This window comes from Pezoporus wallicus, unplaced genomic scaffold (assembly GCF_028554395.1).
Source record: "Pezoporus wallicus isolate ANWC-B61680 ecotype Strahan unplaced genomic scaffold, APGP_CSIRO_Pwel_v1 contig_10514, whole genome shotgun sequence".
NCBI lineage: Eukaryota > Metazoa > Chordata > Aves > Psittaciformes > Psittacidae > Pezoporus > Pezoporus wallicus.
Window position 1 is genome coordinate 906,283 of NW_026637640.1, and position 24,312 is coordinate 930,594.

The following is a 24,312-nucleotide window of genomic DNA, read 5'->3' on the forward strand; positions in this document are numbered from 1 at the left end:
TTGAATTTAGCTACAGGCAGTGGCAAAGGAGAAGGTTTTCCTCCAGCTGCAGCCCTTACAAATCCCTTGGATTCTCACAGCGTTTTCAAGGCACTTTGCACCAAAAGAAAGCTGCAGTCTGTAGGAAAGGAGGAGCTGAGCTCAGTGCTTGTCCTTAGGGACCAAGGTTCTTTGCACGTGTCTTTTTGCAGCCCTTCCTTCCGGTGTCAGCATCAGCCACGTCAGCTGAAGAGGCAGATGACAGGACAGGAGCTGCATCTCCCCACCACCTGACTAATTACGCACTTTGCTGATCCCACCACAACATGATGACTGCGTGCTCTGCTCCCGTGTTACACAAGCCTTCCTATGCTGTTTGCCTTGTTTGGTAGCCCGGTGAGGGGACTGTGCGAGAGCAGCGAGGATACCTGCTTCATGGAATGCTGGGGAGCAGTGATCAGCTGCAGGGCTCGGCCAGGATGCTCTTGAAGAGCCCCAAGGAAGCAGTTTGTGTAGCATACCCTCCCCTTGCCTGCTCAGCTGGAGTTATTCCATCCTTAATCTTGCCTTAGCTTTCCCACAGCAAAGATTGTCTCCTCTTTATCCACACTTCTAAGTGCTGGGAAAGTTAAAAGGACCAAGCACAAATCCCCTAAGCTCCACAAAGTTAGCATGCTGGCATCTATTCCTCTGCTTTCCTCCCCTTCTGCTTTCTCCCACTCTCCTGTTTGTCTTTTCTCTGTCTTTCGTTGCAAGGCCTCCTCCTCCTTCCCGTCTCCTCTCACTTTCAGGACTCATGCTTAGCATAAAGATGGGGGCTGTTCCACAGCTCGGAGAGGAATGTGAGCTGTCATTTGTGGAAGCTGTTCCCTTGGCGGACCGCGGAGCAGGGAAACCTGGGCCCGTGCCCTTCCATAGTCGGCAGGGTGGGCTTTGCAGTCATGCTGCAGCCTGGTGGCTTTGCTGTTGTGGTCACAGTTAGACACAGATGTGTGTACCTTCATGCTGTACACGTTCATGGGCAGCTACAGGATATCCTCTACCTCAGTGCAGAGCAGTCTCATGAACAGACAATGTTCTTGATAATACATGAATAATACATTCTTCCCTCCTAGATGCAGCTGCTGGAGGGATTGAGAGTAAACCCCTTTTTGCTTATGTACATGACTACTCCTGGATCAGACCCGGATAGAAATCCACATGCATTCACTTAAAAACAGGAAGCTGCAGGAGAGGAAACCTTGGGGAGCTTCTGGGAAGCAGAGCTTGTGATGGACACCATTCAACTTACACAGAGTCTCTTAACAGCAGCTCCTCTGGCTTGTTTGTCCTTCCTGCTCTGCTTCTCAAGGGATTTGAGTTTTGATAGGGCTGTGAAGACTCGCTGTTCTTTCCACAGCTGGCTAGATGTAGTGCCTGCAAACCTGATTGCTGCAGAGCCCGAAGAAAAGGAAGGAAAGTGGTTTGGGGAAGCATTTTCCAGTTATTGTTGACTCCAGCTGCTGTCATTTTTCATTATAACTTAGGCATGAAGGAAGCGGCTTGGCACAGGCACCCAGCTCCCAGTTGGTATCATTCTGTAAGCTCCACGCTCCCAGCAAAGATTACATGTTTATTATCATTACTGCTTCCTCTGTACAGATCATACTTTTTCTTTACTTGTTTAGTAGCCTGAGACAGAGATCCTTGTGCTGTGAAGGGCTGGCCCATCTGCCTGCAGCTGAGGGGAAGGGAGCTTTGCCTCAGCTTTCTGCCTGCATTGCCTCTGCTGCTGGGAGGCGCGAGCTGGGGTTCAGGCAGAGGCCAGACTGGTTTGGTGCTTTGCTCTGTTGAAGCTGATAGAGACAGTTCCATGGAGTCTCCCTTTGGGAGTCAGTAATAAATGCAGCGTGATCCCATAAAAAACAGGGCTTGGTCCAGTTAAATGTAATGGAACAAAATTCACTGTGCCCTGATGTGTTGCTTGCTGCATGCTGGCTGATGCTGTCTTTTCCTGAGGATTACTGTGCTCTGGAAAATTGAGGGGAGCTATCAAACTGGTAAGGGCTGTGGTACCTGGTACCAGAGCATGATTCAGGCTGCTGTGGACAGACTTCTAAAACTTCTTTTAGTAGTTTTTCCCTGTTGATGTCTTTTTAGGAAGCGGTCATACATTCCTCTTACCAATTCTGGCCTGTGTTTTTCCTCACACATCTCCTACTCCACGAGGAGATCTGGTGTGGGCATGTCTAAAGTTCTAGCCAGATCCCTGCTGTTTGGTTGGGGCTTTTCGTAATGGTTGGCTTTAGATCAGCAAGAGCTAAAGATAAATCAGTTCTAGATGCTCAGCAGAAAGCATGGGGCCCCCCAGCAGCGCATCTTCGAGAGCAGGCGGCCCCTCGGAAATGTGACCTTGCCACTTGACAAGTTCTTGGCAGTCTTGCTTCAAACTTGACTTGTTCTGCTTTTCTTGTAGTGACCTGAACATCAGGCAGCATTGGAAGCAGATCAGTTGTGTAGCTTGTGGATAATGTCAGAGTGATGTTACCTCAGATGCCTTTCTAAGGGGGGTATCTAGGGAGACGTTAGCCAGGAAAGACGCTGGATTACCTGCACTGTTACGAGGTCCATCACACAGATCTAAGCATGTTTTATTGTTTATAAGGCTGCAAATTTTCAATAACATTGTTAGTTTATTTCTGTTTTCGTAATAAAACTTCCAGATCAAAATGAATGGGCTCAACAGAGCATTTACTGAGACTCCTCCGTGTATTAGCATTGTCTTTGCCTGTGAAGTAACAGTTAGCTAAGACACAGGTACATATGCAGTGATGGAAAGAACTTGTAATTTCCCAAGGCACATAATGCCAGGAGGCCTTTTGGGGAGGGGACAGCTGTGAGTGTTCATGAAGTTAATGAAAAGAACAGGAATAAATTCCAGGAGTACTGGATTTTGATCCTGATTCAGCTTAAAACTCCTGTCACTCAAGCTGCTTCTTCTCTGTGTTCTTGGTTCCTCCACCCTGAAGCAAGGCTAGTTGACTGCTTAGAGACCTGACAGCACGTATGAGCTGGGCCACATGTCTTCAAAGAGCAAATAATGACTCCTCTTCCTCACTTGAGCAGCATCCTCGTTGTGGCTTTCTGCATTCAGTACGTAGAGCGCCCATAATGCTCACTCACTGCTTCTCCTCTCCATTATTAAACATCTGTGCACACCCTGTGGGGTGAAGAGCAGCAGCACCAGCCGCTTTACCTTTCCTCATCATCCACATTTCCAGCATAGCCAATTAGGTAACCACAGAGCTGCCACCTTCCAGAGCACCCGGGAGGCAGCAAGGGGCACCCGTGCTTGTTCTGTGTGACCCCGTGTGTGGCAGCGCATGCGCCCAGCTGGCTTCGAGGCACATCCTCTGGTAGGATTTATTACAGATGAACACTGAAGTGCTCTTCTCTCTCTGCCTCTCTCTGTTCTTTCTCACTCTGCTTTGTTCAGTGGCCTTGAGGTAATTCATCAGCTTTTCATCAGGGGTGTCTTTAAGCACCTCAGTCTAAGCAGGTATGAACAAGGTGTTTAGGGTGCTCTGTTAATATGGCAAGGGCAACACGTGAAAACATCTGCCTGCATGAGCCAACATGATAGTCAGCAGCAGGCAGCTGCCCAGGTGTGCCCTTAAAGCATCTTCAGCTTGTGCCTTGTTTCTTTTGTTCTTGCGGTTGCCTGGGCTGCTTTTAGAAGGAGAACTCACGATCCAAGCCGTTCCTTACTTGCTTATTTGGTGACAGGTTTGATGGGGTGGTGTTTGGGGATTGGTGGGGAGGGTGGCAGGGCACTTGTGTGCATGTCTTACGGGGACTGAGCTGAGGTAGTAATTGCATTACTACAGGGAATCTAGTTAGGGGATGAAAGCAGTTTCACTTTCCTGGCAGGAAGGAAATCTGAGCACTTGAATCAGTGCAATATGTGATGTTCAGAGATGTGTCCTCCACTGATCTGATCCTCAAATCTGATCACGCCTCGAGTCGCAGTTGTTTTAATTAAACTCAGAGGAATTCTGCACATTGTGCTGCAAGATTAACATTTTTGTTTAATTAGAAACACTCAGGCAGAATAGTTGTAGCAGGCCTCCCCCAACACAACACACGTGCACGCAGACACCCCGCCAGTCGAGAGGGTTATTCTCTCTGTGGATTAATTGGTTGATGAAATTAGAGGCCGGGGGTTTGAGCCAGGTGGAGCAGCAGCACCAGGGAGCAGGATGAAAGCAGGAATCAATAATGATGTCATCTGCAGCCAATGCGGCAGCAGCTCCTTCACAGCACACCACAGCCTGGTTAAAGAGCAGGAGGGAAGAGAAGACGTTAAAAGCCTGCCTGGCTGGAAGCTGGAAGCAATTCCCAGGCTCCCTCTGTCCCAGGCGCACTCATGGAGGGGCCAGGGGTTTGCAGTACATGGGATCTGCAGGATCACACACTGTTTGGAGGCTCCTGTGATGCCCAAGCAGAGCCTGGTGAACTGAGAGCTCAAAGGGTTGGTTCAGTGCCTGGTTAAAGCTGTTTAGCATTTAGAATGCAATAGCCTGGTTTAGAAGGGCTTCAGATGCACTGAAACGACGACATTTATTGTCCATACTGGATCTGTATTACTTTAACAGTTATAAAATGCTCCGTGGTTTTGCTGGTGGTCAGATTCCTTTGATATATGAGGAGAGATGTGGTTAATACATTTCACTCTCCAGTGAGTCACAATAGATCCTTTATAGCGCTCCAGCAGTGGTCAGAGGAAGGAAACAATGCGCATTTTTAAACACACAATTGAGGCATTTAAACCCTTTTCTTCTCTGCAGTAGCTGTGCACTGCTAATAACAGCATTGGGCAAGAGTTTCTTGGCCTCGAGTATCAGAGCACCGCAGAAACCTTTAGCTCTGCCTTCATGATTTCATAGCTTTGTAGGAGTCGAGTGTGAGGCACAACAGCATGCAATATCTCTTACCCAACGCGTGTGTGTTTGGAGCTTGTGTAGAGCAGTGCTGGGATCTGGCGGCTCTGCTTTGCTCTTCGAGGAGGAAGCACCCACCATAGCAAGGCCACTTCTCTTTTCTTGCACCCTCTGTGGGCTCAGCCATACCCAGTTTGGCTCCATTCCTTCCAATACCTGATGTGCCAGCAGAAGGAAGTGAGCTCTGGTTGTGCCTGCAGCGGGCAGGGATGTGGCCCAACCAAGGCAAGGGTTTCCACCATCTCTGCTGCTGCTGTGAGAGCTCCTCTTGCTTTCACTGGGAGCTGATGGTGATGTATGTTACTTTTTAAAATCCTCTGCCCTTTTTAGATGCTCTGTTCTTTCCCTTCTGTTCCCTCACCTGCTTTTGGGGATGGATTCAATGCCATAGATTCCTCAGGCTGCGATTCCTCAACATGCTTCATTTGAAATGACAGAGAATCCCTATCAAGTCTCACCCTGGTGCCAGTATCCTCCCTCCAAGCTGCCCTCCTTCAAAGGCTGATTTTCTGAGGGGGAAAAATGGCATGTTCCTGAGCAGCAGGAGTGTCAGACAGCTCTGTTCCCCAGGAGTTAAGAGATTGTGACAAAGATTATGGGGGAAGCACTGGGGTTTTGTACTAGTTACCACAAATCAGGCAGCACGGGCTAGGATTGCCCTCCTCACCCTCATTAGTGAAGGCAAAGGCAAGATTGAGAGGAAGCAGGAAGCTCAGTTGAGCCTGCCTTCTAGGTGCTGGTGCCACATCCCTCTTCTTCTAATGCAGTATCTGAATGAATAAAGCTAAAAATCACAGCCTCCTCACACAGTCACTGCCATTATTCCCCTTGTGCAGTTTGTTTCATGCAGTGGGGTTTGGAGGGGGAAGATGAACCCCTCCTTTTAAATGTGACTCTGTGGTGCAGGGATCTTTGTGATACATGTGCACAGCTTCTGCTGTAAAAGCAAAAGAGTGCCAGTCACTTCCCTGACCGAGGGATTCAGTGCAAGACCTGGAGCAACTTCGATGTGACTGCTCCCATGCCCCAAAGGGTTTTAAGAGTTTGCATTTAAATACAGAATCTTCATGCAGGACGTTAGAGTCCCACAGAATGGATAAACTGGTGAATTTTACTCTATAATGCATTTTCACAAACTATCTATGGACTATTTACTGTTGCTTTGTTTTAAACTGCAGTGCACAGGCAGCAAGGATGCCTGCTGCTTTCTTCAGTGTGTTCCATTGAGCTCCATCAACTGCCCTGATTCCCAGGGTGTGTTTAACCACTCTTCCTTTGCTCTCTACCACCAGAGGACCAGTTACCTCCTGGCTTCCCAAACATTGATATGGGGCCCCAGCTGAAAGTGGTGGAGCGGACACGAACAGCCACGATGCTCTGTGCAGCCAGTGGGAACCCAGACCCAGAGATCACTTGGTTTAAAGATTTCCTGCCCGTGGACCCCAGTGCAAGCAACGGGAGGATAAAACAACTGAGATCAGGTAAGGTCTCTGTCTGAGACTAGAGAAATTGGGACCTAGAGACAGACGTGAAGAGGCTGCTCAGAGGTTTCTGAAGCAGAAGAGGGGACTGAGAGACATAGGTGTTACTGGTTTGGGTTGGGGCATTACCTTATGTTTGTGCTGGGAGAACCAACTGCTATGGCAGACACGGCTCTATAGGCCACACACACCTGGGGTAGGTTCCACAGCTCAGGCAGCCTCTTACTGTCAAAACATGAGCCTGTTGCTGTAAACTGAACCTCTCAAAGCTGGCGTTGAAGAACTCTTGCAGGATCTCTTGGGCATCAAGTCCCTGCAGTCATGGCTGGAGAGCAGTTGTGAGCATTCTGGAGTGACCCTTGGTGCTCCATGGGGCAGATCTCCATGAACAGATGCACCCCAGCTCCGTGGCTCTTGTCAGTTTTCCATCTTCCCCATCTGCTTGTCCATCTGTCTCTCTTGTTTTCTGTTTGTTTGTTTGTGTGTGTGTCCCGGTGACAGCTCTCAATATTCACTTTTCAGGAGATGCTTTTGTACATGTTAAATCTGCCCGTTCACTCTGTGTGTGTGTGTGTGTGTGTGTGTGTGCAAGGAGGGCACGGGTGCGTTTAGTTTGGCATAACACTGAGAAAGCACTTCCATTCATAGCTGCAGAGATGAAACAAGCTTTGGAAGTTTGAGCATTTGACACAAACTAACCTGAGAAGGAATCCTTTTCACATACTCCTTGGACTGAGGGCTTTGGCCCAGCCTAAAGAAGATGTGTCTCTGTGGTTGGACCTCACAAGCACCAGCAGGGTCACTTCAGCTACTCAGAACATTCCTGTAGCATAGAAAGGGGACATCTTCAAGAGTTCCTTGGTGGAAGAATGGCATTGTTGTAGGCAAAGGGAGAGCAGAGGCTCTGGTGAAGCAAGTGGGGCTGCTCTGTTCATAGCAGACATTTTACAAGTCATCTGGTCAGGGGAGAGCCAACTGCTTCTGCCCAGACCTCTGCCAGCTCTGAAGAAACCAGCTCTGCCTACCACAACACTGGAGCTGAACATCAGAGAGTGTCACCGTCTGGTTTTCCTCTTGCCCTCTTTGGCAAAGGCTCCATATACTGATTTTCATTCTGTGAGGCACCAGAGGAAACGATTCAGTGTCGTTCCAGTTCGCTTTTATTCACCTGCGTAAGCACGTCCTTACTCAGTGAAGCAAACTTACAAGCAGATACTTAAACTGCTTTGTTGAATGGGGTTGGTGAATCCTGCAGACGCAGATGAGGTTGACCTCTCTGTTTTATCCTAACAGCTGAGGCAAATGCAAATCAAACAAATCACTCAGCATAAATAATGAGAGGTAAACTAGCATTATATCATGCTCTGTGCCCATCATCTGAAGTGTGAGTAATGCACAAGCAGATTAGTTTTAATACATTCATCATCTTGCTAGAATGCCTTTCTACTCTTTAACTGGGTTTGATCTGCTGTTTCCCTTCAAGCCACCCGAGCGCTGTGTTTTCATTCCAGTGCGTTGGTTAGCCTCAGAGTGAACTCCTGGCTTTTCTGGTAAATCAGAAGATACCTGCTGAGAATTAATCTCATTTACAGCTGCTTTGAATGAGTAAACTGCTGAAATCCTGAAGCATCTGTGTCAGCCTTAGGAGTGGAAGCCTGTTGCTTGGGTGAGAGGGAGTGCAGATTCCTGGACTTGGGAGCTCTCTGATTTCATCTGCTTTTAGGGGCTTTCAAAACTTGCATGTCCTGTGATGCAGAGGCCTGTGCCAGGGCAAAACACATTCACATCAGGGCCATCTGGACTGTGTTAGTATTTTGGCCAGTGGAAAGCAGTTCTTTCAAGACCAAGGCAGAGCAGCTTCAGGTGTGTGTGTCTGACCTGAATGTGCTGGGCAGTGTGGTGCCTGTTTGAGTGCTGCTGATTGGAGTCCTGCTAAAGTCAGACCTCAATTTAATACATTTATCTTTCCAGAAAACAAACTTTGCCTCCAGAAGTGTGGCACTAGCACACATTAGGGCATTGGATGCTTCAGGACACTGCTAATAAGCTGCAGTGTCTTTCACCTACAGCTCATCAGTACGATTCCGGTCCATCCTCTTGGGGATTAACAGTAGGAGTGCAGGGAGGAGGAGTGACCCTGGTACTAAATCACAACTTCATCAACCCTACTAACAGATTTAGCACGGAAGCCAGCAACTGTGTTGTCTCTGAGGACTTCTCTGTGCATTGCTCCCTGACGGAGACTGGGACAGGCTGAGACAGGAGGGGACAGTAACCCTGATCCTCCCTGGAGATGAAGCCACTGGGATAGCACTTATGCTGCTCTATGATGGAGGGTGTTAAGAGCTGACTTGGTATCAGTGTACAAGTTAGTGGCAAACATGCAAATGAGCTCATTAAAAGGTACAAGTGAAATGGCATACACAGAGCTGCAGAACTGGGTAACTGTGACCACGTTTGGTTCTTGTGGACCTCTCAGACCGTGGTCATCATATTCACATCATCCTGGGGATGTGTTACTGGGTCATCGGTATAATGGAGCCACTGTGTCATTAACCACAGTGGCTTTTCTCTATCCAGTATTTATTTCTCCTCCTTTCCAGATAAACTTTCCAAGCAATTGGAAATCTTTTAATACTTGAGGGTTTTGACTGACTGAGAAGCGGAACTGTCAGTCAGAGGAGGATGGGAAGAACCTCTGTCTTCCCTTAGACATACATGAGCATCTCAGCTTTAGAGACCCAGGTTGTCTTAAGAGTTTAAGTGGTCTTGGTGGTGGAAGGGAGTTGGATGTTTTGCTTAACCCGGTGCAAGCAGTCTCAGGACATGTGGAGCAGAAACCCAATGTCCTTTGCTCAGCCGTGCCACCTAGAGGGGATAAGGGAAGCAGCCTCCAGCCACCTTCTCCCATCAGAGGAACACAAAAACCTTTTGTCTTGTGTGTGTCTTTTGTTCTCTAAATAACTGCCTATAACAAACTTCTCTTTCCTTTTTTCCCCCCTCACATTTTTAACATTCAGAGACTTTTGGTAAGTTTGTTCAATTAAAACCCCAAAAAATCAAAGCAAAACCCCCCAAACCTGCTGATGTGCAGATTTGTAACCCTTGCCCTTTCAACTAATTCCTTTGTAACAGCTTCTTGAGAGGCATGCTATGCATTTCTTGTACTAACTCTTTCAGTAAGGATATTCTGCCCTCTTAATGAATTTCTGCAGGGGTATTGCAGGCTACGGAAAGAATAATAATCATCCTGATTACTATATCTGTGTAAAGAGATAACAGCTAAATGCGAACCTCCTAACATTGGCTAGATGGTTTTTGGTCTGTTAGCAACAGTTGTCCTGGAATTCCCCAAGTACACAATAGCTTGTACCCTGGAACTGTGATAATTGTGTTCACACCTGCAGGAGGTCTTGGAGTTTCACATCTGACAGGGTTATTGGTGTTCTCAGAAGGGAGAGCTGAGGGCAGCATGTTCAAATTGAAGCTGTAAATCACAGGGCAGCAGCCGTGGGAAAGGGTTGAGCAAGGGAAAAGGAACATCGTGGCCATTGCCCCCGATATCATCTCCATCCCTTGAGGAGCAGGAGCCTCCTGCAGAGCCCCATCACGTCCCCTCCCTGTGCCAAGGCCCCTTTTATTGGAGATGTGGCAGTCGCAGCTGCCAGGCAGGATCCAGCCCTGTAAAACTGCACAAGACCCTGGGTGATTGCTCGCTTGTTTGGAACAGAAAGCTCCCTGCAGGCAGGCCTGGGGAGAGGAGCACAGCACACACATGTCCTCACACGTGGCCTGACAGGAGGTGGGGACGTGTTGTCTGTCATTAACCATGGCTATGGGGACTGGCTTCCTCTCCCTGTTTTTAAGGCTTGGAGAATCCATAGGTGTGGGGGAAGTCAGGAGAGGCTGGGGGAAGAGCAGATCCCATCCTCTGTGGCAGCAGGGGACACCTGCACGTGGTATTCTACCTGGCACCATCTTGGTCCTTTAGAATCCAGTGCATTGTCCTTTAAGCTGCCTTTTGCCCCTGCTGCTGACTGCTCGGCTGGCCATCTGGGCTCATGCAGCCTCCAGGTTTGCCCTGAATAAGCACATCTCTGGCTCCTGAGAGGCTGTGGAAGCGATATGAGTATTTGCATGTGACATCCCAACGCCAGCTTTTCACTCAGAAAAGCAGCATCTCCACTGGGAGTTCTTCCTGCTTTAGTTTTTCTGCTCTGGCCAGTGGTTATCCTCATGCATTTGCTCCTGCCATTGGGACGCCAGGCAAGCAGCTCCCCTCCACCCCCAAGACCCTGTACCAAGTCTCACAGGACCTGCCAGCGTTCTTCAGAATGATTATTTCATGTCCTCTTCTAGCACCATCCTGCTGCCCCTCCATTGAACATGAAGCTGGTTAGATGTGAAACTCCAACAGTGAAAATCTACCATCTGTGTCTCTGCCACCATTCAAACTGCTGTTCCTTCCTTGCAAGTGCCTCGATCTCATTTGGATTCAAATTGTGTCCCCTCCATCCCTGGTGTTGGGTATCTTGCAAAACACCGTTTGCTCCTCACCTCTGCGTCCTGGCTGCCAGAGTTAGAACTGGAGGGACCAAGGTGGCATTGCTTGGCTTCCCTGGCTCTCCAAGACACAGTCTGTCTCCAAGAGCTGCTGACAGCCTATTTCCCTGGGCATCGCTGGTGCTTAGAGGGGACAGGGGATAACTAATGGACAGTGACACGAGGAGGCAATGGCTGCGGTTGTGTCTGTGCTTACACAGCTCGAACTTCAGCGTGTTTCTCCTGTCAATTAGAGTGAACCTTTGCGGGAAACTGCCAGGCTTAGGCAAGGCCAAAGAAGCTTCCTAGCAGGGGGTGATGCTGGGGTCTGCTCCCCTCCTCTCCCCGTCTCCCATTAGCCTCCTTCCAGATTTGTGCCACAGATGGCAGATTTTCACTCAGTTCTGAGACAGAAGGATGTATCTGAGGCTGTTTGTCTTTTGACCGAGTTGATCTATAACCCTTTGCTGCTTTCTCTCTTTCTCTTGCTTTTTAAAACCTTCCTGCCGTCTCCTGTGTGGAGATCTGCCCAAACACACGCTCCCCACACCTCTTCCAAGCGCTGCCTCTCCAACCTTTGTCCTGACACCTAACCAGCCTGCTTTATTAACCTTAGCTAGTTCCTAACCCTAACTAGATGCTAACTTTTCTCTAGCAAATAACCTAACCTCTTAACTAGAAGCTGAGTATAACTAGAATCTAATACCCTAACACTGTAATACCTCTCTTCCCTCACCTCCTTTGAAAAATAAAGGCGACCTGTAATCGGCATCCACATCTTTTTACCTTCTATCCTGAAAACGGAGGATTGAACCCCAGCACAGGAAGGATAAGGGGGGAAGAGGTTTTCTGATGGCTGAGGCAGAAGATTGGCATGCAGGAGGCCTTGACTCCTGTTCTTGCCTCTGCCAGACTTCCCTCTGTGACCTTGGGCAAGTTGCTTCACCTCTGCCTCCGTTTCCCCATCTGTAAAGCGGGGTAATAATTCTGCTGGGGGAGAGGAGAGACCAGCATAAGGCTGGTATCTGCCATGCACTGTGCCCTGCTGAGAGGTGCTGCAGAGTGACAGCACTGCTACCAGTGCAGAGAAGCTCCTGCATTGCTCCCTTGGAAGAGGCAATACTTGGAAGTGCGGGATCTGCCCTGTTCTCAGGATTGGGGTAAAAACCAACCAAGTGAACCCCCTCTTTGATAAGCTGTGTGACAACTTTGAATGCCACTGTGAGCAAAAGGACCTGCCGGGTTTTCAAAGGAAGATGGTTGCAACCTCAGGAGGTCAGACTGGGGGGACAGTGATCTTACCACTGCCGGCGGCTGGTTCGCCAGCCACGGTGTCACTTCCTCTCATCTCTGAGACCTGCCTAAGTGGGAGACTTATGTTAGGGAACGAGACACAACTGGAGGGGGGTTGAATGAAATAACCCAGGGGAGATGCAGTCCAAAGTGTAGCAGGACTCTTCCCCCCCCACACAACCCCCTCCTGCACTGGCTCTAGGGAGGCTTCCCGAGCAGTTGCATGAAGCAGCCCTTTTCACTTGAGCAGTAGCGTGGCCTTCTTCAGAGCAGAGCATCTGGCTTCAGTCTCTGTGAGGAACCACTGAAGGAGAACTGAAGGTCCTGATAGGGGCAGGCATTGCATTCCTCACACATCTGTGCCAGTAACTAAAGTCTGGAACTGGGAATTTGTTAGCAAAGGTGGGATCAAACCTGCAGCTCTTAATGTTGCGAGGTCCCTGGATATCCCTTTCCCCGTCTGGGCTAACACGGCCATAATGCCAACCCTTTTCTCCAGGAGTGATAAATGCAGGTTCATCATACGTTCTGCAAGTAGCAAACACTGCTGTTAACTGAGAGCTTGGCATGCTTAGCACCAAAATGGAACCAGGCTTAAGAGTTTTCAAGCCAAGTGCCATGGAGGCTCTGTGAAGAGCCAGCTCAATTGGACTGCTTTAAAAAGGGCATCCCCACCTTAAATAGCCCGAGCGAGCCCTCTTCAGTCTGTCCCTATCATGTGAGATGAGGCAGAGCAGGAAGTTTCCTACTGGGAACTGTCTTCCTTGACTCAGGTCCTTTTCCCACGGGCAGTGCCGGTGGTTGGGGGTTGACAGTCGTTTCACTCACTCTCTTTGTTTCCTTTGCAGAAGGTACACCGATCCGAGGTAAGATCCCCAGCTCACTCACTCACTCACCCACTCTCCAAACACTTCTCTCCACTCAGTTCCTGCTTCATTGACCTGTGCTCAGTACAGATTCTTGGTGGTGGTGTTGTTATGTTTTCCTGTCCTGCTTCACCTCTGGATCTTTATTATACCTGTCTTTATTTTATATATGGTTATAATGTCCTTTTTTGTTTGCTGGGTGCACTCGGTAATACTGATACTGTTATTCTAATAACATCTCAGGCGGTGCTGCCTCAGATTTATGGCAGAGTTTTAAGAGCTAATCTCTCCAGGACTGTGAAGGACTGAAGTTTATCTTGAGCATTAAATGCTATCAGAGCTTGGGAAAGGCTTAGGACCTGCTCTTGGTTGGTGCAAAGTGCTCCCGAGCCACCAGTGGTGCTGGAAGTTTCCCAGTCCTTTGCTCACTCAGATCTTCAGCACTTACCATCAATGTGTACTCATTTGTTTGGCTTCAGAGCCTTCCTTCCCCTTCCTCCCCACTCTCCTACCCCTAGGTTTCTCTGGGAAACATACCCATGGTAAGTAGCTTCTGCGTTGTCTCTTTAATGGAGCTAAAAAGATACTAGACCTCAAGCGGTCACAGAAAGTCAGAAGGGATTGGGTGTGCACCCCTTGGAAGAGCTGCTTTGGTTTTATCTACACGTGCAAATTTAAAAGTCCCTAATTCTCTGCTGGTAAAAGCAAAAGGAGGTGCTGTAGGTGGGATTTATTTGTTTGCACATCATCTCTATGGGCTCCTGACAAGTGCTGAAAACTCACGGACCCCTCTGCAGTATCACTGCAACCACTGCGTTCACCAGCAAAGCTGCAGCAGTAAGATGAAAGGGGTGAGTCCTTATTCCCCTGGAGAAGCTGCCTGCCTGCAGCTCATGCTCATTCATGCTCCTGCTCTACAAAGTGGCTTCATCTCCCCTTGGTGCTCTCAGACAAGGGATGCTCATGGGCTGCACACAGAATTTGTCTGGAAGCAGTGGAAGCAACCCCCAGATGAACAGAAGTTTCTAGAACAGTGCACTGGCCAGCTCCCCACCAGAATGCGGCTTCCAATGACAGAGCATGCTCGAGCTGTAATTCAGTCTGAAATGTGCTCAGCTGGTGTCTCAGTGGGAAGCTTCAGTCTGTTTGCTTTCTGACTCCTCTTATGCTGAAATAGCCACAGATTCTGCTGAAATGAATTCCCTTTGCTTTAGCGGCTTGGGTGGGGTTAGTTTGGGTTTTAATTCGCTCTGCTCTGCCTTTGGGAGCTACGAGGCACAGTGGATGCTGGCACTGTCACCCCCCATCCCTGTCATAAACCCTCTCACACATCACGTCTTCCCCCGCAGCATCCTTTGTCACCCATGCACACACGGAGGAACCTGAGCTCCACGTCCCCCTCATGTGAACACATTGGGTTTTCCTTCCTGAAGGGGCTGTGTCTGCAACCAACAATGACACCATTTGCACTTTCCTCACTTAAGATGTTATCAATAAGATTACACAGGGCTGAAATTGTTTGGTTTTCATATTTAGGGGTATTTTTTCCAGAGATGGAAGTTTAAGAGTCTTAGCACATACGAGCTCTGTCCATATCTGTAGTATAATCATGTACTCCTAATACATAAAACATTTGATAGCCTGTTGAATTATTTATGTAGTATGTATTTTCAGTGAAGTTTTGCAGGGATGAAGCCTTCTGAGGTAAATGAGGCAATTTTCTTCCATGTAGTTACATGCTGCCTATCTCTGCATGTTTGCTGACAGGAGGGTTTATAGGGACTCTGGGTATGTTCTTGTAGGCTGCAGTGATGTACAGGTTTAAGAAAAAAACCTTAATCCTTTTGTCCAGGCAATTTTGAAGTTTCAGCGCTGTATTTACAGGGTTTTCCCTTGGGAATATTCACTAATAGTAAAGTGCTTTTCACACCGACTCTTCTCTCCTGTAGGCTTCCTGTGAAGCAGGTATTTAGGCACAAAACAAAGGTAGTAGAGATAAAGATACTCCAGGGATCCCAGGCAGGGGGTGACAAAGCCTCCTGCTTTTACAGTCACTGCTTCAAATCAAGCAAGGGAAAGAAAGTCAGCTGCCTTCTGATGGATTTCTGGGGATCCTGGTAATATGGATTATTGGAGTTGATTCCATGAGTTCTGGTGCAGAATGCCTGCATTGCGGAAGCCACGAAAGTTGGTTCTTTTGCTGATCATTTCAGTATGGAGAATAACACTTGGAATGGGGTGGGGGGGGGGATTAAATTTTCTCCTCCTGCTGAGTATGTGTCCAGCTGTAACACAGCACAGACAGTAGCTGATGTTGGCTGAGGGCTCGGTGCTTCCAGAGCTCAGGAACCGCAGGGAGCATCCCACTGTTAGCCCAAAGGGGAGGACAAAAGCAAAACACTGAGGTTATTGCTCTGTCTTCCAGCCCAGACCAAAAGGTGATGATTGTGTCTTTGCTGCGGTCTTCTTCTCTCCTCCCAGGTGGCCTCCAGATTGAGAGCAGCGAGGAGACAGACCAGGGGAAGTACGAATGCGTGGCCAGCAACAGCGCCGGAGTGCGCTACTCCTCCCCTGCTAACCTTTACGTGAGAGGTAGGGAGCGCACCGGCTCGCACACTGCCAAATACCTCCCTCCCCGTGGCCTTCCTGTGTCCCAGCTGCTTCCAGGATTCCATCCTGAGAGCCGCCTCAAATGTGACCCAAAATAGTGTGCCCAAGAGGCTGCCAGCATCACCCTGCAGAGCCCAGAGGGCAGCGAACAGCTTTAGCTGCAAAGAGGCCACGATCCCCTTTCTCCCAAAAGATCCCTGCTCTCTGGAAGTGGGAAGGTTTCAGTTCTGCTGGTGTGGGTGTGAGAGGAGGGGAGGACCCTCTCAGCCCCCTCCACTGAGCCCTCAGTGCCCCCGGCCTCACCACCTTGCCACAGGAGGGTGCGTTGTCACTTCTCACCTAAGTCCCAGCCAGTTTTCCCTTTGCCAGCAGTAACTTGTCACTGGTTCCTTGGGCACAAATGCTGGCCTTGGGCATAGGGAGCTGGAGAGAGCCAGCAGACAGCTCTGCCACAGCGCCAGGTCCCTTGGGAACAGATGACAGGGGGACAGGCTGCTGCTTGCTGCCCCTCGATGTTCTCACACCCAGTAGGGCAAGAGCCTTTCTGCTTCCTTTGTTGGTTGGTTTTAATCTCTCTGATCTGTACTATTTTGTGTGTAGATTTGGTTTAATATCTTTCCACAGCAAAACCCTTTTGGTAATGAGAGAGCAGGGCTGGTCCTTCTCCCTCTTTTTAACAACACAAAAAGACAAAACCACCATTGGGAGTTAAAAAGGGAAGTTACATCCCAGCAAACTGTTCCCATTCCATCCCATCGGCAGAGGAAGCGCCTCCCACCTCCACTCACGTTAACTCTGCGGTCCCATGCAGAGCCATGCTCCTGTGTGCACTCCTTTCTCTCTCTCTTTCTCTCTCTCTCGTGTCTCACGCTCCCTAAATCACATGCACGTGGAGAGAAGGCTTTTCAGAAGTGAACGTTTCCAAGCTCCGGTTTTAAAATAGCCTTTTGTGGCCAGCTGGAAAATTGCGATTGGAATTTGCCCTCTTGCCTGGGCCCCGAAATTCTGCTGTTGGGAACGTCAGCCTGGATCGGATGCTAACTCCGGGCTAAATCCTTTGCAGACAGCTTTAGCTGGAACGGTTTGGGATCCTTTTTGAAAGACAAAACCCAACAAAAACCCCAACGAGAAGCAGAAAAAAAAAAAAAAGTGGGGATTTTTCACTCTTTTATCCCTAAATTTCCTCTGCCTTTGTGGCCACTCGGAAACAACCCGGGAGACAAAGGTTGTAACCGTGCTGCTGCTTCTCTCCACACCTGGCTGAGCGTCGGCCCCAGGTGGATAGCCCTCTTTCTATCCAAGTTAGCCTGTGTGTTCCTGAGGCTGCCTGACAAAGCAAGCCAGCATTAACCGGCCGAGAGAGTGCAGAAACCAGCATGTAAGCGAGCTCGGCCTGTGGTTTGGGTGTTTCTCATGCTGTTTAATTCCTTGTTTCTTGTGTGTTAATATCGTGGAAAGGTAACAAATCTCTGAACTGGATTTGCTTTGGTGGGAGGGGAAGTTCATGCACATTTTCCTTCCCGTTTTTTTTTTCCCCTTTGTTTTAAAAGAGTCCTGAACACTCTTGTGTTTCCAATTGACTTGTTTCTCCCATAACATGCTTGTCTCTATAGAACACCTGGGATAGGAGTTGTAAGTTTGAACATTGCAAGGAAATGTCTTTGCTTTTTGGTTTGCTTTTCTTTTCTTCTTCGAATTATTTCTTGGTTTTGCCTTATTCAGTCCCATTGTGGAGGTAGCACAAGCAGGGCCGGGCGCGGGGCTGGTGGGAGCAGGGGCCGGGGGAGCGGTGGCCAACCTGGGACCTCCTCTGAGTTGGGGCTTCTCTGCCCGGGGCAGGTTCCTCTCCCCCTTCTCTAAAGAGCAGAAGCACTTAAGGATGTGAGAATTCCTTGCTGGGGTTGGCACCTCTGCGGGGTGCTGGTCCTGACCCAGGATTGCTCACAGCCTGGCCTGTACGGAGTTTGGTTGGTCTTAAAAGGTCCCTAGGTGGATGGGAGGGGGAACGTCAGGAAGGCAGGGAAGAGGGTCGTTACTATCTTCCTTTTTATTTTTCCTTTCTTTTCATTTTGGTTAAGAGAAAAAAAAAACAAAAAGAATCAATCAATTTGCAGCTGACAGCCTTGAGAAGGCCTTTTTTTACTCTCTCTGTGTTTCCCCTATTTTTCTCTTCTCCTCATGTCATTGTGTTCCGCATCAAACCCCCTTAACATCCCTCAGAGCTACGAGAAGGTTGGTGTGGTTTTTTTCTTTTTTACTTTCTTTACCCACATTTTTACATTCTTAAGAGAAAAAAAAATTTAAAAAAATATAAACTAAAAAAAAAACCTAAAACTATTAAAAAAAAAAAAGAAAAAGCAAGAAATCTTTAAGATGAGCGAGACCCGCCGTTCCCGGGTCTCGCGGAGATGAGTTGAGTTGCATTGTGGGCCTCTCTATGCATCCTTTGGTAATGTTGCTGAGTTCTTGCACTTTTTTGTCGTCATGGTTACCTTGCCGTTTGGACATTGGGCCTGATGCATGATAGGAGAATGTAACAATCTTCTTTGCATGCCACTTTTTCAATTAATTCTGAATTCTTTTTTTCTCTCTATAAATAATGTATCGTTTTGGGTTTTTTTTGTTTTCCGATTCTGGTTACTTTTCAAGTGGATTTACTCTTTTACTTTCTCAATTGGTTTTGTTCCGTTGGGTTTTTTGCTTTCTCTTTGAGTTCCTGTTTCTGTTTGGATTGGTTATGCTGTGCTGTAGTTGATTCCAAACGCATTGTGAGAAGCCAGTGTTCCTGCCCACCCGGTGGTAACTGAACTCCTCAATCCCTCCAGGAGGAAAGGAGTCACACAGCTCTAACGCCTGTCCATGGAAGCCCTGCTATTTGGGACAAGCCTTTGTTTTGGGGGGAGGGAGGGATCTGGGAAGTGGAAAAGATGGTAAGAAGCCAGGGTGTCCATCCAAGAGTTAGAGCAGAGCCTGGGTCCCGTTATTGCTTACGTATTTGTGGGAGGTGTGGCCCTTGTTCCACATCCTGCACACAAAGAAAAACCCTGATCCCTGCTCCCAGGGGCTTCCCCAGCGATGCAGACCTGGCTCACTGGTAACCAGCCTCTTCCCTCCACTCACACCTAAGACAGTGTGCGGGAGCTGAGCTTGAGCCGTGTCCCATCAGCAGAGCTTGTAGGAAGGAGGGCGATGCCTCGTCCTCGCAGTGTCGGGAGGGAAGGGCACCCAGCCACCTGCAGAAGGGTAGCTGGGTCTCATGGCTCTGCCTCTCCCCATTTACCCTCTTCCTCACCATCATTTAACCATTATTACCTGGCTATACAGGCACATTGAAAACCGCCTGGCCCAGAGGCAGTAGAACCCTCCTTTCTGAAGGAGTGTGCAAAGAGAACTGCAGCAGTGGTAGACTGAAGGAGGCTGCTGGGACACATCTGGCAGCTGCATCTCCGTTGTAAACAGGAACAACAAAGCTGACAAGTTACATTCTAGCTGAAAATGCCTCTTTTCCCTCTTCTCATCTCCCTGTTTATCCCCACTCAGCCTCTGTTGCCTCCCATGTGTGTCTGCTGAGGGGCTGGGCCACATGGGATAGGAAACAGGCGGGGGTTTTGCAGTGTGTTAGTTGTACCATTGGTGCTTGGTGCTCTTGCCCTTTGCAGAATTGAATGCCCTTCCTTTCCCTGTTTATGCATTTCCTTCTGCCCACCAGTCCTCACTACTCGATAACCTACCCAAGGAGTGGCTTTCCTAGTGTACAGGTATTAAAGCTGTGTGATTTTTGAGAAATCCAGTGCAGTTTTGACACAGTATCTGTCTCTCTCTTTCTCTGTCTCTCTCTTTCTCTCTGTCTGTCCTTCTCTTTTTCTTAAAATGCTGAGATTTCAGTGCTCGGACCCTCAGTGCTGGTATTCTCCCCTCTCCCCTTCAAGTCTCTCCCCCTCTCCCCATAGAATCAAGGGTACCACTCCAAAATGCTGCACTGTTGACAATGTGTTTCTGAAGCGGCCGGTTGTGGCTCTTCTAACTTTGATGCCAGCAAGAGCCAAAAGACACCCCCAAGCCTTAGGCTCTATTGAAAGAAAGAAAAACACAAAAACAAACCAAAAAAAAAGAAGAAAAAAAAAGGCTTGTTCTCTTTAAAAAGAGCAAGAGAGAAGGAATAGGGTTTGAAATGAGGTGTTCCCATCCCACCTCCCTCCTGCCTAGGACTAAAAGGTGCTAATCACTACTAATTACAGGATTTTTCCTTCATGAATAGGAGTTGGAGTTTCAGGCTTTAGGTGGAATTAAAAAGGGATTTATACACCATTGGTTTTTATTTGGTTTATTTTCTCTTTTCTAAAGTATTTCTAACGTGTCCAAATTGCACTGCTGCTGCTAGAATCTCTGTGATCTGAGAAGGTTCTAACATGAAATTCTTCCTTAAGAGCCAATAAAATAGTAATAATATCAACAACACTAAACTAAAGCTAAGTTGGAGGTAGTCCTGATAGGATGGAATGACACTGGGCAGGGAAATAGAGACTCGATACCTGGCTAAAAGAGCTCATCTGGTTTGCTAGGAGTTATGGGCATGGTCTTGAAAGTCTTGGTTGAGGGTTTGCCTTGTGTGTTATTACTGATCAGATCATGCCATCCTCCAGAATAACAAAGAATCTTGCTGACAGGGAATTCCCAAGCCCAAATGCCCAAGTATCTTTATGAAGACCCACAAAAGCAGAGCAGAAGTAGGTGAGATGAGTTCTGCCACCAGCCCAGGGTATATGAAAGGTTCTGGTCTGAGCCAGTTGTCCAGGAAGTCAGCAAACCTGAAGATGGGGTTGCTGATTTTGATGGGAGCTGTACCTGGCTTTCAAAAGCCATTGGATGCTTCTTTGTATCCCTCATGACACAAACACTCTCAAACTGGCCCATAGTGAGGGCAGGAAAGGACAGATTCCAGGTGTGTCAGGAGATGTCTTGGTGATGATTGAGAGCTTCATGCCTCTCCTTGCACAGTGCAGGGCTGTGCCTAGCACAGAGGAAGCTGCTTTGGGAGCCTGGCAGTTCTCAGAGCTAATGAGAATGGGAATGGCTGTGAAGAGCTGCCTGGATAAAACCAGGTTGACTCACTTGTACCTGATGGCATTTTCCTCCAGCCATCAGTGAACCAACGCGTGCAGGGTCCAGGCTTTGCCCCATGTATCTGCTGTCCTGGATCTATGCCCACAGCTGGTTTGCCCCCTTGAAACCAAGCCCTTTGTAGCTCTCCCCTTCATTTGGAAAGGGAAAAGCATTTGGAAAGCTCTCCGCTTCATTCCTCGCACGGTGGAGCTGGGCTTTAGCAGCCTCTGCTCTTGGTACAGGGCAGATTGTTGTGGCTCAATTGACCGGAGTTAGAACATCCCCCTCTTCCACGCAGTGATGCCCTGCCAGGAGTTACAAAAGGCCGCGGTTGTGGTGCTGCGGGGATAGTCCTTTCCCCCTCGGCTCGAGCTTCTCATTGCTCTGCTCTTTTCAAGCTCAGGCAGTTTGAAATGGTTCTGCAGGCATTCAGAGCAGCGCAGGCCCTTGCTGTGCCTGCTCGGCCCGCGCCTCTTCTGCTGCAGGAGCACGGTGCTGAGTCACCCAGAAGCAGGTTCTGCAGCCCAGGTCCTGCTGAGAGCACTTCCTTTTTCAAGGCTCTCTAGAAAACCTCGACTCATTGAGAGAAGCAAAGATAAAACCAGGCCAGGGCTAAACACAGAATAACAAAACCCATTTGAAATCCATTAAAATAAAGACCATAGGAAATGTACAAATAGCGCGCCTAGGACCTCTGGAAATCAAGATCAAAATGTATTAAAATGTGCCTAATTCCACAAATAATTTAGCCTGTAGCCTGCTCCTGGGTTAAGTTTGGCTCATGTATAATTGGAGCATCAAACCAGAGCTGCTGGTGCTCGGCCCTTCCGCCAGTAGACAAGTGGATGGGTGCTCAGCTTTTGCTTCCAGTGCCATTTCGAGGTCAGAAGGAAATCATTTCCCTTGCACGATAGACTTAACAAGGTCAAAACCCTCACTGGTGTTTTAAAATGTACCATTTTAATACCTTTTTAGCCTAGCCTTGCTAAGCTCTTCAGTGGAAAAGGAGGGAGGCAGAACCACTGCTGCTTTGTAGAGCTGCCCCTGTAGTGCCATTTGCCAGGCACTGGAGTTTAGGGAGGGAGAGGTCTATGATGGCTATTGAATGTGACGTTAGCACTTCCATGGGTGGGGGAGCCCCCTGTCCGTGTTCGGGGTGTCCTCAGCTCTGAAATTCTAGTTCAATCAAAGCAAAACAAGCAACTTTGCTGTGTTTCTGCAGAAGGATTTCTCAAGGGTATCAGGGAATGGGAATGGATACAAAAAGCCACCCCCCAAAACCAAATCAAAACTGTACATATATATATGTATATATATGAATCTCTCTCTATAGAGGGCACTTTGCAGGAACACTGTGCTGTACTGATCTTGAAATCTCTGCCTGCCTGTGTCTCTTACACCTTTTGCATCGCTGTTCTCTTTGTTTTAGGGGAAAAAATTAGATTACACCTTGTCAAATTCAAATAGCAAAACTAAACCGGTGAAGTGCGTGTTCAGTGTTACAGAGCTGCTTGGAAAACCAAACTCCAATTGGGATCAGATTATTTTCTGTTCAATCCTATCAAAAGCAGCAGAAAAACAAAAGAATTGCAAAAGACCAGAGATGTTCAGCCAGCCGGTCACTCAGCTGATGTGCTTTAACTGGGAAAGTAACGATGATTGGGAAGGGAACGGATTTCCTCCGGACCAAACGCAAGCCTTGGTCTCATGCTTTATTTATCTCCCTATTTACTTACGTTTATTTACTGTGAAGGAAATTAGGAAGGAGATGGGCCTGAGGAGGGAACTGTCTCGTCCTCTGGAGGGACGGAGGTCGGAAATCCAAACCCGAACAGCGTCTCGCCCCAGCGGAATGAACCTGCAATTGGAATGGGAGAGGGAGAGGCAGAGGCGGCTGCATGGACAGCACAGGGGCAGGGACCACCTTTTGGGAGGGGAGGACAGGTGTAATCTAAGCTTCACTAATAATGTAGAGGCTGCACATTATTTTGGCACCCTTTCCCCTACCCCCTCCTCATTTTGGAGCAAGACGGAATGACTCCTGTCTCCCCAAAATGGCCAATAATGTCCGCCTTCTCACCTCATTTGGAGCAGCAGCTTGCTGAGTGTCAAAATGTTTAATACCATTTGGTTTTGTTTGGTGCTTTCAACCAGTCACTTCACTTTCTTTGGTTTCCTTTTCCGATTAATTTCCTCCTTGAAGATTACAGACTATGTTTCTCTTTGAGTTGGTTTAATGTGAATCGGGGTTTGAAGTGACGGGTTCTTGTCTAGTACGTTCTCCCTTCCCCACCTCGCTCCTCCTCCAACACTTCTCTCCTTGAGCTAATCTGGAAGGGGCATAAAAAGTGGAACTGGTGGGGTTTCCTCAGCACAAACTGCTTGGCTGGTCCTCAGATTTCTCTCACTAGCAGCTTCCTGGGAACACATTGTAAGGATGGATTCTGGTGTTGCAAAAGTCAACCCTGGATCTCCCAGTGTCTCTTCCGATCAGGTCTGTAAATCTGTCCCTTTCCAAAACGTCTCTCACCCTGTGGACCCCAGCTCTGGTTTTAACTGAGTGGTGGTGGTGGGGAACCTCAGCGATGTTGATTGCTACCTTCTCATTGGAAAGAAGAATGCACCAAAAAAGCCACTCACAGAACACAAACTGGGTGAAACCTCCCTGCACCCGTGAGCAGCAGCAAAACCAATTGGCTTTACAATGCTCTGAAGTTATGGAACTGTTCCATTTCTAATGACATTGATGTTAAGCACAATTTGGGGTGCAGATTTGCCTGGGTGAAATACTTACCTAGCAGATAATATTAAACCAGACGCATAACTAACTGCACTTAAATCTTTCCTTGCCTCCAAAATGGCTTCTCTGCATTGAATTAACTTGTCACAAATGTCCAGCTCCAGTTCTAAAACCTGGTTCTACCAATGACAAGCTGTATCCTTGTTTGAAAAAAGCTCCTGGGAGTTTTTTGGCCATTGGAACTGTGTGTTTGTGTGTGCCTGCTTGTGTGTGTCTGTCGGGAGATGTTGCACATGCACATGGAGCATGCACATACGTGTATGCATGCAAGGTTGGCTTCGTAAAACAGGTCTGACAAAGCTGCCGTGGAAATCAAACATCCCTGAAACTCAGGGAAGGTGCTTCTTGAGACCAGAAATTGGTGAAAACTCTTAGATAAGTGTCTGTAGTCGAGCCCTGAGTGTCTCATCCCGACCTTTCCTTTCCAAAGAGGGCAGTTGTTCCTTTCTTTCCAGTCCTTTGGAAGTGTTGGGTAGCGCAGTGGAAGGAATCTCTTCCCCATGGTTTCTTCCATGTAAAATTTCAGTCTTTCAGCTGCTCTGTGTGAAACCCAGCTGGACCCAGAGCTGAAATTGCCCTTGACTCAAGCTCTAGCTGCCCTTTCTTCCCACCACTGCAGCTCCTCCTCGGCCCTGACCTAAACACTGACCCAGAAAGTC

The 24,312-nt window shown here is 48.2% G+C and overlaps 1 protein-coding gene across 1 annotated transcript in view; it reads left to right on the forward strand.

The window, feature by feature from the left end:
* PTPRS (protein tyrosine phosphatase receptor type S) overlaps positions 1–24,312 on the forward strand; it is a 138,498-nt gene that overhangs the window by 65,939 nt on the left and 48,247 nt on the right. The window contains exons 5-7 of the mRNA XM_057406807.1: positions 6,251–6,439; positions 15,622–15,732; positions 17,971–17,982. Coding sequence (XP_057262790.1) covers positions 6,251–6,439; positions 15,622–15,732; positions 17,971–17,982 — 312 coding nt within the window. The remainder of the gene's footprint in view (positions 1–6,250; positions 6,440–15,621; positions 15,733–17,970; positions 17,983–24,312) is intronic.